This window comes from Perca fluviatilis, chromosome 12, assembly GCF_010015445.1.
Source record: "Perca fluviatilis chromosome 12, GENO_Pfluv_1.0, whole genome shotgun sequence".
Classification (NCBI taxonomy): domain Eukaryota; kingdom Metazoa; phylum Chordata; class Actinopteri; order Perciformes; family Percidae; genus Perca; species Perca fluviatilis.
In genome coordinates this window covers 8,434,767-8,450,872 of record NC_053123.1, presented here as the reverse complement: position 1 = coordinate 8,450,872, position 16,106 = coordinate 8,434,767, and the positions used below count along the sequence as shown (strand labels likewise).

Here is a 16,106-nt window from a genome sequence, read left to right as displayed (position 1 = left end):
TGACATTTATTTGTGGCTTTTGTTTTTGAAGATGTATGTATTACTGTAGGAATAAATGAGCTTGGAGCTGAATGCCACACAGAGGGTACACGGGAAACATACACCAACCTTAGTCTTTAAGTCTTTCATCTCTATGGAACTTTTGCTCTCTCCTTGGTCTACTCTCATTTTCCTTAACCCTCTCTGTCATGTTTCTCCCCTCCTCTCTCTCATATTTTCTCTATCTCCATCCCTCTTTCTTGTCTGTATCTGCTCTCTCTCTCTCTCTCTCTCTCTCTCTCTCTCTCTCTCTCTCTCTCTCTCTCTCTCTGAGTGGGGTGGTGCAGGCGATGCTTCACAGAGCATGTCAATGGGAAAATGACTGGGAAGAGATGGTTAATGACACAGCATAGAAATACAAAGAAGTTTGTGGAAAATGAAATTGGATACCTCAGAATGTATACAACTGTAGAGTTGTGACGGTGGATTGCATTGGCTGGCTATGTACTAATATATATTTTTGCTTATGCGGCTGTATGTGTGTGTCCACTTATGCACGTACCACATTATCATACAGGTTTTTTTTATACTCAGTTCCCAGACGCTTTGGATGCTGAAGAAACCTGATCTCCTTTGCATGTTTGTCATACCGTCTCCGGGCACTTTTTAGGCTGATTACAATCATTTTCACTGTCTAATGTCAACCATTGAAAGTCATCCGGACTTTTGTAAAGCATATTTTCATGTTCAGGACAATGAGGAGTTGACAGTTTGTAATTACAACCATGAAAATGAAGCAAAAAAAAAACATTGGTAGAAAAGCTGGTGTTTGAGCTCACAGATACATTGTGTTTAACAGTTAATGCTAAAAAAAAAAAAGAAAAAAATGGTTGGGTTTAGGAATAGAACATTGGGGAAAGGCTTTACTAACACTAAAAAACGAGTGAAAAGTGTCCTGTGTTTTACCCGCCCAAAAAGCGATTATGCGTCTTGATAACACACCAAAATGGCATACGAATTGGCGTGTCATACATACGCCAATTTATGAGATCAGTCACCAACGTGTTTGGTTTGATGAGACTATTTGTCTTCTGAATAACTGTAACTGTGTGTGTGTCTGTGTCTTGCAGGTGGAATGTGGTAGGCATCCAGGGCTCTTTGATGAGCTACTTCACAGAGCCAATCTACTTCTCCAGCATCATCCTTGGCAGCCTTTACCATGGCGACCACCTCTCCAGGGCCATGTACCAGCGCATCGCCGATATCGAGGACCTGCCCCAGCAGTTCACCCTCAACAGGCCTCTTCTCAGTGGTGAGTGCCTGCTTTGATGTGGATTAGATGGGGAAATAACATCAGATTTCTGCTGAAAGATGCTGACACGTTAACTTAACTTAGTCGCGCATTGCCAGACTTTCCTCCACAGCGCTGCGGAGGAGGGTCTGGCTAGTCCACACAGAATTCCGGGATGAGAGGAAAAACATGCTCAGGTTTATTGGCATTTCTTTAAATCAATCACAATCATCGTTGGCGGCGAACGGAGCAACTGTGCCTCTGCCTCGGGAAGGCACTTGTTTTGGTGGAACGTGTGTACGTTCAAAGGTTGTTTTAGTTGTGCAACAGAAAACTCAGATTGGACAGATAGTCTAGCTAGCCGTCTGGATTTACCTGCAGAGATCTGAGGAGCAGTTAACCATAGTCCTCAGAAATCCACCGGAGTTTAAAATGTCAACACAAAGAAAGCGGAAGGTAGCGGACAACCAGGCGAAATGAGGGACATCTGGCGGAATTTCCGGCGGCGCGTGAACAATCCCTGAAATAAAACGTCGTTGATATATTGTAGACTAAACTTAACAAGACGTCAGGCTGAGGTAAAAGCATGATCACGTTCACATTGTCTTGTTTTAAGGGGATCTCCTTGGCAATCTTCGCCAATCAAACTCTAGCTGTCTAAATATCAGAGAGTAAGACGGTAATCCTAAGCAGTAAACACATTCATCCTCCTCACTGGTCAGTCCACAGCAGAAAGACAGTTATTGCTGTTCTCTTCTGTTTGATCTGAGCTGACATTTACCTAGTTCCTGTGGAATTTGAAAAGCTTTATCATTTTGTGTAAATTTCCAGCATTGGCTTGACCTTTTAAAAAGGCCATATAGACCAGGGCTCCTGCTGTTTCTGTTGTTGTTTGTTGTATTTTCTATTTTTAGATGTAGCATTCATTTTTTGTCTTCTGGTTGTTCAGAAGAAGTAGTGTTGGGTTTGCATAAATCACATTTGGTTCTTAAATGCACGATATGTAATTTTCTGCCACATAGGGGTCTCTCAATCAAAACAATAACAAAAGACGGCACAATGCCGTCATTGCAGTCAGTTTTTTTTCTCCACGTTTAGGATTACTTAAGTGTTAAAGGTGCTCTGCGTTTTGTCACATACAGCAAACATCTCCTCACTATCCACTAGCTGCCTGTCCCCTGAACACACTGTAAAAAAAACGCGGTCTCTGTAGACAGCCCAGGCTCCACAAACGGCAACAAAAACAAACTGTGCCAACCTGCACCACCAAACATAACAAACAGTGTTCCAGCCAATAACCGACAAGAAGGATTTGGGGGTGGGGGTTGGGGGGGTTAGTGCGTGAAAGGGAGGGGGAGGGGACGGGATGAGGAGGAGGGAGGGGCGAGCTAGCTTCCATTTTGTTTGACAATACTTTGAACGTCACCCAACATCGCTTAGAGCACCTTTAATCGCTGGAGTTTAGCAAGTCATCCGTTTTAACAAATAAGAATAACAGCACAGGGCAACAGCCAAAACTACTTCAAATTGAACTCTAAATCAAACAGGTGAAGGACCCTATTTTAACGATCTGAAACGCAAGTATCAAACGTGAAACGCAAGTAGCTTTGTGGGCGGATCTCGGCCGCTGATGCTATTATACCGGCGGGATAAATGAGTCTTGTGCCCGACGCAAATCTAAAATGGGTTGGTCTGAAGTAGCTAGGTGTGGTTTGGGCGTAACGTGAAAATAACCAATCAGAGCGTAATCTCACATTCCCTTTAAGATCAGGCGCGCTTGTTCCGTGGCGGATTGCTATTATGACGGCGGATTTGCCTGGCGCACGCCAGCGGGAGCTGTCCGGGATGCGGCAAAGTAATAAATGCCCGTCTTGGCCGGGTGGCGATGTTGCTGCGGCCTCTCGGGCGCATCTCCTCAAGTCTGGAGAGGATTGCTGCAGCCGTGGAGCGTGGGCCTCCAAACGCACCACCTGCACCTGTTGTGCCCCTTCCTCCTTCCCCCACTCCATCTCCGTCCACCCGCTCCACCAGGAGCGCATTCCCACTCCCGGACCAGATTCCGCCGGAGTGTCCAATCCCGCCGTAGTTCAACATCACGTCTCCTTAAGTCCTCTAATATTTCCTCATTTATGTCAACACATCCATGATTCATGGAAATATTGTGTAAAAGACAACAAGCCACAAAGAATGCTGCAATTTTTTGAGGATTTTACTGTAAAATACCTCCTGACCTATCCAAACACCTGAAGCGCAATTTCAGTAATATTTTTCTTTGTAATTATGTATGGTTTGCAAAAATGGGAACTGCTGCATCCATTAAGATGAGAGAAGTGTATGCGCGTTGTGCACACGCTACATTATGGCCAAGCATGCGCCCCTAAAATAGCATCTGAATAAGGCGCTACTGACTTTAGACTAGCGCCACTGACTTTAGACCAGGTTTTTCCTGGTCTGTGGCGGACTTGTTTTCTGAAACTGCAAAATTGCACCAGGGAACGTTTGCGCCGGAACACGCCGCCTCTTTTCGCTGAACCGCCCCCGGGAGCGCAAATACAATCCCTAATTTACCGACGTGCGTCTGTGGAGGGAAAAGTCCGCTGTGCGTCGGGTGCAAAATAGGAACGATACATGCGTCGGTGTACAAAGGCAATTGCGCTGAGTGCAAGATAGGGCCCGAAGTGATGCTTCTCACAGGGCCTGGAGCTATATGCAGCTCCCCCTGCTCCTCCCCCCTGGTTGCTCTCTAAATGTCGGGTAAAGGAGATAATAGTATGGGGTTATTAACCTTTTCCGCTTTAGAGAGTTTTTAGCGGTGAAGGGCTGTGGCGTTAGAGCGCTGAGGATTTCATCCCCTTTAAATCATCTTCTGCCATAAGTGCTGCCAAATGGAACCAAGAAGAAGTTTAATACACACACACACACACACACAAGAGCAAGACACCGGGATTTATAGCATCCATATATCTCCCATTTATGCTTTAGATACAGTGGAGGCTGATGCCCAGTAGTGTGCTGAAAGAAAGCAGGCTCTGACCTCATAGTCCCCCTGGGTGGATCATATTTTGTCTCCACTCAGTAGCAAAAGCAAAAGAAAAGCAAGGAAAAAAGTTGCTGTTAGAGCTGTGGGAGTAGCTGTCATTTGAAAGAATGGGTTGCCATGTTTGGTACCTCATCCATTGTTTAATGTATCCATGCAGTAGGGTAGCAGGCGGTTAAGGTCCTGTGTGTCTCCCACAGAAGCTTTGGAGGACAGAGAAAGAAAATAATTATCGTATTACAGTCCCTTTTTCTGCTTGAAAGCTTGAAGACATTTTATGTTTTGAGGGTCTTTTCCCAACACGTTGGCGGAAAAAAAGGTTCTTAAAATGTGGACAGTGCTGCGAAAGGAAAACATTTTATTCAGTATTTTAGTCTGGGACAGTCCTGTGATAACCTCCAACATGCCAACTTGTTTTCAGCTGTGTGGCAATGCATTTTTTCTGGTAATCTTATGAGTATTTACATGGTTTATTCAGCTTAATAAGAAGCAGGATTTTCACAAACCATAAAGGAATCCTGAAGCTTATCCGATTAACTTAAAGGTCCCATGGCATGAAAATTTCACTTTATGAGATTTTTTAACATTAATGTGAGTTTCCCCAGCCTGCCTATGGTCCCCCAGTGGCTAGAAATGGCGATAGGTGTAAACGGAGCCCTGGGTATCCTGCTCTGCCTTTGAGAAAATGAAAGCTGGAATCTTCTCCTTATGAGGTCATAAGGAGCAAGGTTACCTCCTCTTTCTCTGCTTTGCCCACCCAGAGAATTTAGCCCACCCATGAGAGAGAGACATCATGGCTTTCAAACGAGCAAAGTGGCAGTTGGTCAAGGCCACACCCCCACCCTCCACCTTGCCCCCCCCCCCTCGCCTCCTCAACAGCTACAGACAGAAATGGCACATCCTAAGGAAAGCTCATTGTGGGGCTGGCTCTAGTGGCTGTAATTCTGCACCAAGGCTGAATTTCGGGAAAGAGACTTCAGATACAGTATTAGGGGACCACTAAGGTCTATATAAAAGCATCCAAAGAGCACCATGTCATGGGACCTTTAAAATCATGAAATTATTTACATGTTTTTGGATGGATACATGTTTTTGTTTTGGACGGCGACAATCAGTTTTGGCTTGCTCAGTCTTTTACCCTCATTTGTTTTTGATTCCAGGTATAAGTAATGCAGAGGCCAGGCAGCCGGGCAAGGCGCCCAACTTCAGTGTGAACTGGACGGTGGGGGATCAGGTCCTGGAGGTGATCAATGCAACCACAGGCAAGGACGACATGGGTCGCGCTTCACGTCTCTGCAAGCACGCCCTCTACAGCCGCTGGGTGCGCCTGCACTCCAAGGTAGATACACTGCACTCGGGTGTTATGAAGCGTTTTAGTTTCCGTCCATATTCAAAAGTACTTTTACACCCAGCCATATTCATCAGCAATGTGGGCTGCTGTCGTTTTGGTCACATTCCATTGGTTTACCATCCAGTCAGGTTTTGTTGAATCAATCATGTTTGGATAACAATTTAAGAATTTGCAAACTGCTACTGTGTGACCCAGCTGCAGCATGTCACATTAAGCAGCCTGAAGGAAACCTGAAGTTTCAAATCGTACTTCCTTGAAAAGCTGGATGAAGTAAAAGGAGCTGGGGTACCTACCTGTAGGGCACCACTGAGACATCTTTTAGGTCAAACAGGACGTTGAATTCCAGCAGTAGCATGATGATTGTTCCTAGACCACATACCGAGATCTGATTGGTCAAATATGAACTAAACAACTTTTTTGCATAAATCACATTTGGTCCTTAAACGCACAGATAGTGCAGATAGGTCATCGTCAATCCTGCCGACTGAAATGAAATATGTCGCTGACAGATTTTATCAGCTGACTTAACCGTCCTGTTGTCCTCGGGGTCAAATTTGACCCATTTTCCAAAAGTTTCTAAATCAGAAATGTGGGTTTCCTTCAACCAAATTGTCAAAAAAAATAAAGGGGATGTTTCCATACAACGCTCTTCACAAATTAAATAACTGATCAGTTCCCTATTTTCATTGAATTTGGGTGTTTTATTTAATTTTATTAGCCTAGAAATCTAGACAAACCCTAGCGGCAGCAAATGTAATTTGCAGCCAGGGTCAGTCTATCAACTCTCCGTTGGCTTGCGAGCTGGAAAAACCAAATTCTGGTCAGGCCAATCACATCGTGTATAGAGTCGGTGGGCGGGCTTAACATAAGGACGGCAGAGTTGCGACGGTTCCGCGTGAATTCCCCGCTACTTGAAAACAAAGAAGATGGCTGCTGCTGCCGGCGAACAGCGGTCGGCTTTGGCCGCGACTCTGGAAGACTCGGAGTAAAGCACTGAAGTCATTCTTAAAAAAGAAATATGTGTTCAGAGTTTTGACGACCGGATACGGCAAAAGTTTAATCTATCAACTAGCGTTGCTCTGGTTGGCTATGAGTGCAGAGGGAATTTGAAAGACAACCCTGCCAATGGTGAGTTTCCAGACCCAACATCTTAATATGGGTCTGGCTTGTCAAGCTATAATTTTATAGCATTTGAATAAAAGAACACTAAAAATTGTGACAGAAATGTAGGGGGGAAAAAAACAACAAAAACGTTCTAAAGAATTCGACAAAGACATTGGAAAAAGTGACAAAGAACTTTGGGAAAAGTGAGAAAACGTCATAAAGAGACAAAAAATGCCAGAGAAATCTTTAAAAACTTGGTCAAAGCAACAACTAAAATGTCCCAAAAAATCGACAAAGAACTTCGGGAAAAGTGACAAAAGTGTCTGCAGGTTTTAACTTTCAATTTTGACCCCGAAAAAACGAAAAGTTGCATGGTCTACGGGAAGACAAGGCAAGGGTTAAGCTACTTCCGTGAGTGGGTTGAAAGTTGTTATTGGCTGACTTTTGAATGTTTCCAGCTGACTCATTTAAATAAAAGGATCTTGGAAAAGTGGGTCTTCATATGCATGTCATGGCTACTTACCTGGATATCATGCTAGAAAAAAAACATGATTGTTCCCAGACCCCGCACAGAGATGTGATTAATCAAATATGAACTGAAACGTCAACAATTGACCCTGTAAGTGAAAGTTAACGTCTGGGAAAACAAGCCCAGAAATTAGAGCGAGGACAGTCAGTCTTGCTGATTGACTTCATTTCTTTCGTTATGGTTGAAGATTTTTGTTAAACACAGGTAGCGATTTAGCCGCGCATTGCCAGACCTTCCTCTACAGAGCTGCGGAGGAGGGTCTGGTTAGTCCACACAGCATTCCGGGATGGGAGAAAAAACCTGCTCTGGTTTATTGGCATTTCTTTAAACCAATCACAATCGTCTTGGGCGGCGCTAAGCGCCGGGCAGAGCCACGGTGCCGCTGCAAAATAGCCTCGGAAGGTTAACGGACGTCCGGCGAAATTTCCCGCGCCACCTGAACAATCCCGGAAATGAAACGCCGTCGATGTAGACTGATAGCGATTGGACAGAGCTGCAGTCAATGCCATGAGCTGTATTTACATACTTAGAGCTTAACCTCTCTTTCCCTTTTTCAGCTGTCATCCATCTTGTGGATCAAAGTGCTCAAGCCCAGCTCTTACCATGAAGCCAAGCAGGCCGCCACGGAGTACCACTCTGCCAAGCAGGCGCTCATCAAGGCCTTCCACAAGGCCGGCCTGGGGGCCTGGGTCAAAAAGCCCATTGAGCAAGACCAGTTCACCCTCTGCTCCTGAGGGAGTCAAGGGACCAAAGGGATTCCTGAACCCCCCACCCCACCCTCCCACTCCACCACCACTCCTCCCACCCCCCACCCCCTGACCCAGGGCTGAAAGCAAGAGAGCCCCCTATTAACAACCAGCCCACAGAGACACTTACCTCCGTCCCGTGTGTAGGCGCGCACGTGCACTTGTACTCGTGGAAACAAACGTTCGTAGTTTCACAAACCGTTCATAGCTCATCATTCTTATTCCTCAGTGGACCTCAGCCTCACCATGTCTTTTCTCATAATATTGATTTTTGTCCATTTTGAATTTGATTTTAATGGATGTTTTAATGGTGGATTTTTATTTTTCATCTTACTTGTTTTCTGTTTTAAAACTGGAATCCATGTTTTTTTAATGCCATTGATGTGGAAGTTAAAATTATGCAGTTGTGTCTATTTTCTGGATCAACGAGTGTAGCCAGTTTAGTGTGAAATGTAGCCGAGAAAACACACAATCTTCGTTAACTAAAACCAATGTGTATGGACCTGGAAAAAAACCAATCTACTTGCTAAAATGAATGACTTTTGACGAACTTTAATTTAAAGATGCATAAATCTTCAGGATGTAAATCTAGTGCTGAAAAAAAAGAAAGAGAACCTAAAATAGTTATATAACTTTTAGTGTGTGTTACTTGGTCCGTTCCTTAGATGAGACTACATGTTCTTAGACCCTGTATTAAAGATGAAAAATGTTCCAAAAATATTGTGACCCTGTTTGATTCACTGACTGGAAAGAATATACCGTACAGGCCAGGGGTCACAGCAGTTCAGTACACTTTTTGTTGATTTTTCTATGTCTTGTTCATTAATTCGTGCATATGTTCTGTAAGTTATATTATGTCACTCTCATTTCATACTTGAACAATGGGGGCGGTCATGTTGAGAGCATCGCAGCCTCATGCCCCCCAGCCCCCCCAACCCCCTCTCCGACTCCTCCCCTCGCCCGGGTCTTGGGACAAGCTTTGGGAGGTGCTGCACGTTGTATTTTTCCTTGATCCAAGCCATGGCTTTGCATGGGAACTGAACTGGGAGGCCTACAGAGCAGAAAACACACCGTGGAGAGCCCTGTGCGCCCATCAGTGAATGATTTTGAATGAATGCCAGCATCTTCCTCCACAGGCAGCTTTGAATCTTTGTCTCTATTTTCTAGATTTCTTGTGATTGTTGGTTTATTTGTTTTAGGGGGGGAGGGACGGGGACAGTTTTTGTTTTTCTTAAAAGTTGGGCATTTCAGGATTGGGGATACTACTGCAGTGAAAATGGTGATACACAGACCTCTCAGATCGTGTCACTTTGTTGTGGCAGGGATCCATGATAGCTGTCAGTTAAACTATTAGTAGAAGGCACGGTCTATGTGCTGTAGTGCCACAGACAGTACGTGAAGTTACACTCACTGGATGCCACATTATGCCAGTCCGTAGTGATAGTCTGAAATGCAAACATGTCGTAAACCCCTCCACATAACTCTCAGCGAGAGGAACAGTGACGTAACACGAACAGACCGTATGCTAATATCTGCGAAAACTCTACCAGTAGGTTACAACCAAACGTATTCCAGTGTGATGTCATTTTAGTCGTCCTCTCTACTCCATCTACAGGAACGTGTTAGTAGTTCAAGAACACCTCTGTGATCTGACCTTTTACACCTTTACAGTGCATAAATGTCCTCGTGTTTGCAATTTGTAAATGAGGACATCGTTTCCAAGTAACTGCAGTTAATTCCTTTTCCCAGCAGTAGGAAATGTATGTGTGTTTGTGTGTGCAATCTACAGTATGTGTGTGCTCAGACGTCTTTAAGCATACTCTGTGGAATCTTCACCAAAGATGATGTCCATGTGTGTTTCTGCCCCCTGTATTTTCCACTGTTTACTTTTGATTTCTACAAAAACTGTGTATTCCATTCGATACAGGGGCCATTTGATTGTCAGGCTTCTTCTTTAGTGCATCTCTAGCTGTCAGTGGCCACGTGTATATTGTGACCTGCGATCATCATTGCTGCAGTAAAAGTAGTTCTCTGTATATAAGGAACAACAACAAAAAAGTTCCGTTCCCTGTACAATCAGTTCATCGCATCCCACCAACAGTTTGGACTCTTTCCCTGTTGCTGGGATTGTGAAGATGTTGATGTAAAGTATTAGTGGTTCTCTGTGACTCACTGGGCACCATAAAGCATGGCACTAACACTGCCGGGGTTAACAGGCTTCATCCCCATTGTAGCCACCAATGTTTAAAAAAAAAAAAAAAAAAAAGAAACTGCACTGTAAGGTGCCTCAGCTAAAAGTGGCATCCACAAGCTGGCACATGTGATGTCATATACTGTATGTACCCTTTTTCTTTTCTTTTTTTTACTTCTATTTCAGTCAGTATTAGAGAAGCAGGAAAGGGGATTCTACCAGAGTGGACTTGCTAGAATATGTGAAATGTGGATCACAGAACCCACCCCCCCCCACCCCCCCTCTGACAGGTAGACCTAAACCAAAGTCACGAGCAATACTCCTGATGTGTCCTTTAATGTCACCCACGTCACAAACAGGAGTCTGAAGTTTCCCTCCCCCTCTGCCCCCCTCCAGTCTTTGTTCTTCTCCTGTTCCCTTCCCTCTGTGCAAAGCTGTCTGAGCACCAACACCCCCGCCCCCCCAAAAAAAGACTGCCTGCTTCTAGAGTTTTTTCTTCTTCTTTTGACTGCACTAAAGATGTCAACTGATGATGTCATGATAAAAAAAACCGTCCCCGTTTATGGATTGGATGGCAACTATCACAGCAAGAAACTGAACTGCTTCCGCTTAACCCTTTGTGAATCCTCGATGATGGTCAGTGCCCCCCACCCCCCCCTGCAGCAGTAGTGGATTTCTCTCTTTTATTTTTATTGTTCGGTGACTCCCAGAGTGGTCAGTCTTCTTCCACTCTGAGTTTCAGAGCCACCGCTCCCCGTTCTCCCTCTCTCCAGTTGTCCGATGTGTGAAAAACTCCACCAACAAGCAAACCCCTTGCATGTACTACCAACACTGAAGCTGCACCTAGCATGATGACAAACTTTTAAAGGACTCGAGTAGAAAAAAACAAAACAGCTAAAGATAGATATATAAAATGAACAAAAAACAATAAAAGAGTTCTTAGTTTACTTTTGCACATGGCTGGAATTCTTTCTTATCACATTGTGTGTGTGTGTGTGTGTGTGTGTGTGTGTGTGTGTGTGTGTGTGTGTGTGTGTGTGTGTGTGTGTGTGTGTGTGTGTGTGTGTGTGTGTGTGTGTGTGTGTGTGTGTGTGTGTGTGTGTGTGTGTGTTAAATAAGAATGGAGAAAATTCAATTTACACACTGAATGCTTCAAGGTGCTTTTGGATTTCACTTATCTACATATAGTAACTGTTTTGTGTGTACTAAATAAAGAAGACTGAAATGATTTGCATCATCATTCTGATGCTTTGTGGCTGCTTTACCACCACACATGTAACCTTCATTTTAAGATAAAGATTTTTTATGAGGTTCATCATGACCGAATGAATGCATTCTCTCCCTTCAGTTTGCCGAAATAGCCATTGCTGTAATTCGAACGCTCGATGGTGTTTTAAGCCCCCGACGTCTCCTTCCAGGCAGCGCTGCGACCGCTGACTTCAAGGCACCTAACCATAACCATAACCTTAACCATAACCCTAACCTTAACCATAACCATTGCCTAATCCTAGTGCCTTCCAGGCAGCGCTGGAGACGTTGGGGGCTTAAGACACAGATAAACGATTAGAACGAGGATGTCATGTAAGCAGATGTCCTCAGTGGTGGAAAACATAGGCTATTTAGATCCTTTACTCAAGTAAAAGTATTAATCAGCAAAATGTACATAAAATAGCAAAGGAAATTACTTGTTCTGCCTATTTCAATGTGCTACGGTGTTGTTATTACATTATTAGATTGTTTATACTGATGCGTCAGTGCAAAAGCAGCATTTCACTGTTGTAGCTGGTTGAAGTGGGACTGTTTTATACAGTATACAGTTAGGTAGTTTAAGCCTAGTGGATCCTAAGATAGGGGTCAGGCCCCCTCCCAAGGGTCTCAAGATAAATCTAAGGGCTGAGATGATTACTAGGTTAGGAAATATAATTTGCTACACAAATTTGCATTTACTTTTTTCATTTATTTCTTAAAGGTTGGGAGCCACTAGGTAAATCTTTTATTGCATGTAGGTTGAATTCATTCCCCTCTGAAATGTAGTGAGGTAGAAGTGTAAAATAGCATCAAATGGAAAGTACCTCAAAATTGTACTTAAGTACAGTACTTGACTCTCCACCACTGGACGTCCTTGCTGTATGCACACCCACGGGACAGCACGAACTTAGAAGAGCCAACAGATCGATAATCAACAACGCGGCCAGTGTGGATGATGACACGTAAATGTAAGGACGGTAAAATGGCTTTAATAAAAAAGTAATCGTCAACAAATCGTACAGTACGTACCTGAACATTTCAATCATACAGTACATTAGCTTCAGAGATGTTGCGCTACTATTTTTTCCTTTCCGAAACCGATTTTGCTACCTGAACTTGCGTATCGGCAGGTACCGGGTATACAGTATATCTATATAATTATTATGTTTTAACAGCTGTATATTACTATCCCTGTATGGATGTGATATGGTTGCTATCATTGTTGGCATGTCTTAGGTTAAACCCCATACAAAGAATGAATGCCATAGAACTTTTTTATTTATCTACATTGTCAGTCATAAGGGAAAAATACATAAATAAACTACTTTAAAGGCTAAATTAAATGGTATTGGATTGGTGCATAGACTCCCGTACTTGCCGATACAGATACCAGCCTTTTAGGCAACTTTAGGCATTTCCGATACTGTTATCGGTATCGGAACAAGTCTAATTAGCTCTATAGGAGTTTTCAACGTGGTTGTAATGCAGCTTGACATGTCTGAAGTTATCCATCCAGCAGCTACTGAAGATCTCTATTGGTGCAGGAAAGTCGATACAGAAACAATCTGCATAATTTATTATTTAAATGCATACTGTCATCGTGGTGTGTGTGTGTGTGTGTGTGTGTGTGTGTGTGTGTGTGTGTGTGTGTGTGTGTGTGTGTGTGTGTCTTTACCATAGACACTATATATAGAATGGACCAACAGATGCCGTTGCTCTGGACGGAGACCAGTGAAGGATATTAGAAGCACTTTTCCGGGGAGGGCTGGGCGTTACTGAGCAGCCTCCACCTGAGCTTGAAGACGTAAATGTGACGTGAGCAACGTGTCTGAAAGTGTGAAGTCTTCTGGTAGCTGTGCCAAGAGAAATCTCAATCATTCCCAATCTTACAGAGACGGAGAGCGTAAGGAGATAACATGGGCACAGGCTAATTATTGGTAACTAAAATGTTAGTTAACATTAGTAATTAAACTTAAACAGCTAATGTAAGTCAAAACTGCCTGCGAGCTTCTCCTGTACTATACAGTAATTCCTCTACTATGTGACAGTAAGTCGTGTGGTTATGACACAATCGTTAGCCTATTTGTACAAAAACGTCTGCTACGGAGCCATAACGTGAGATACAAGGTAATGGAGCCTTTTATACATTGTCGTGTTTCTTTAGAAATAAACAATGGACAAATAGAGTCTTTAAATGCTTCAGATGTAAAGTTATTCGCTGTCAAAGTGACGTAGAAATGAATGGCAGTCAATGGAATGAAAGAAAATGTGTACTTTTGAATACGACTTTGTATTTTAATAATGTTGACTCACTATAATTTGACCTAGCTTGCGATGACTTTATAACATACTGAACACCAACATCAAATTCCATCAATAAATTAAGATCTGAGAAAGGCTGGTAATATTAAACAGTAAAAGATAGAAATCATGGCGGACATGTTGTCCATAGAGAATATTTTCCAAAGTGTGTGTTGTGTGTGTGTGTGTGTGTGTGTGTGTGTGTGTGTGTGTGTGTGTTTGTGTTTGTTCAAAACTCCATTGACATGATGAAAGCTCATGAAATCGCAGACTCAAACAGTCATAACAGCCTGGACCAAAACATGTTAGACACTCTCGTCTTCAATAATTCAGCACCAATCTGCTGAGTCTTAACAGCCACTTACATAACATTAATCACATCGATCAGGAAACATATTCTACATTTAACACCATATATTGTTTACAATAGCCAGCAGCCATGTATGCCTTGTGTAAACTATTTGTGTCAGATATTTTATTGGCTTGTAATAGTGTGTTAAATATCAGCTGTGTGGCGTTTAACAGCGACATTTAACATGTAAAAAACCATAGGCAAATATCATTTTTATATTAATAAATATGTGACACACACACATTATTTGATCAAAATTATTGTGCTGATGCATTAAAGCAAGCATAGTAAAAGGTGACTTTTCTGAAGTTATTATTGGACCCGGGTCTGAAGCGCTTAATGAATGCAGTCGACTGTGCCATTTTGTGGATTATCTATCACGCTGTGAACTCTGAATCCTATTACAATGAGTATATTCCTATAATTATAAATATTTAATTTATTCACACATTTTCCCAGAAGCCTCCTCCAGATAACAAAATCACCATGCTAGAATTTGAGTTTAACAGAAACCATATACAGCACACATATGGAATTGAATATGTAAATACATACATATCCAGCAGAGAGGATGGTGAGGCTGGCCAGCCCTGAGGTGCAGCATGAGTGTGAGAGCGAGGACAGCAGCTTGTGCCCCTGAGAGAAATGACAAATCATTAGCTCTGGTCCAGGGGTAAATGGGAGCCACACTCTTTCAAGGCCCACATTTCCATTTCAATTTTCTGCTCAACAGAGTTGATGTATGTGGCGAATCGCATGGCAAGACCGCTCTCCACCGCCACCTCGGCCGGCTCCAGCCTCCTGTTATTCACCGGCTCGAGTATCTCTGCGACCTTGTGTCTCTAAGAGTTCTATACACTGATAGCATCCAGCCCATTGTCACTGAGTCCAAGGCAAAGAGACAAGTGAAGAGAGTCCCTGGGCAGAAGTGGGTTTATAAACGGGAAAACAATATCCATGTTTCATAATATAAGCCGACAATGAAGAATCAAGTAGTCTATTAGAAGATGAAAGTTGCCTAACTAGAAGTAAATACATCTGTATAAAGATGGCAAACACAACACAATGAAATGCTGATCCCAGGGGTGTTGGACTATGGGGGGGGGGAAATGGACTGAGTATACAGGGCCCTCATGTGAAGAGAGGGCCCACAAAGATACTAGAATGAATAGCCGTGGATGCGGGAGGGGCATAGAGGATGCTTGTGTACAGGGTCCAGAATTTTGTGCTACGCCCCTGGCTGATCCCCGTGGACTGCACTGGCAGACCTGCTTACAGAAATGCTGTATAGGTACAGTGAACAACTAGCCCGGCCTGGTTTCACTGCTGTAGCTTTAGCTGTAGCAGGTAGTTTAGTTTAGCTCAATTAAGGTTTATTGAGCAGGGACAATGCACACTAATAAATCATTCAAAAACACAATATGATACAAAGTACAATAGAATTAGCCATCTGCTGTCCCTGGACTGGTGGTTCGAGGCAAAGATGGGGACTCAAGTCCGAGACTCGGACTCGAGTCGCACTTAAGTCGCACAAACAGCTGACTTCAGACTTGACTTGCGACTTGACCCAAAAGACTTCAGACTCGAGCTTCGAGACTCGTCAACAACCTGTTTTCATGCTATTATTGCTTTTAAAATCTAAATTCATTCATGTATTTCTATTTTCTTTTATTGGCGCATATACTGTACGTTGGGGAAACGTATGACGAGCTGCATGTCCCCTGCCCTTTGCCATAATGTGCAACGTAACGCATGCGCTATGCCTTATGTGTGCGCACTCACATAAATGCATTGACGATGGATTGTCATTAGTTTTGCTTTCAATAACTTGGTAAACAGTGGCAGTAAGCCAACAGCTACATGCAAGGTGTGTGGCACCAAGATAAATGATGCTGGATCAACAACGTCGAACTTCATCAGGCATCTCAAAACGCACCCAGATAGGTCAGTCACACGCTAATGCGAAAAAATTGAATG

At 43.3% G+C, this 16,106-nt stretch overlaps 1 protein-coding gene across 3 annotated transcripts in view; it reads left to right on the top strand.

Moving 5' to 3' along the window:
- The window catches only part of adarb1b (adenosine deaminase RNA specific B1b), a 140,459-nt gene extending 131,704 nt beyond the window's left edge, over window positions 1-8,755 (top strand). For all 3 annotated transcript variants that reach the window (XM_039817906.1, XM_039817907.1, XM_039817905.1), the window contains 3 exons: window positions 1,110-1,291; window positions 5,468-5,646; window positions 7,849-8,755. In XM_039817906.1, coding sequence (XP_039673840.1) covers window positions 1,110-1,291; window positions 5,468-5,646; window positions 7,849-8,025 — 538 coding nt within the window. In that variant the 3' untranslated portion in view covers window positions 8,026-8,755. The remainder of the gene's footprint in view (window positions 1-1,109; window positions 1,292-5,467; window positions 5,647-7,848) is intronic.
- The last annotated feature ends 7,351 nt before the right edge of the window (window positions 8,756-16,106 follow it).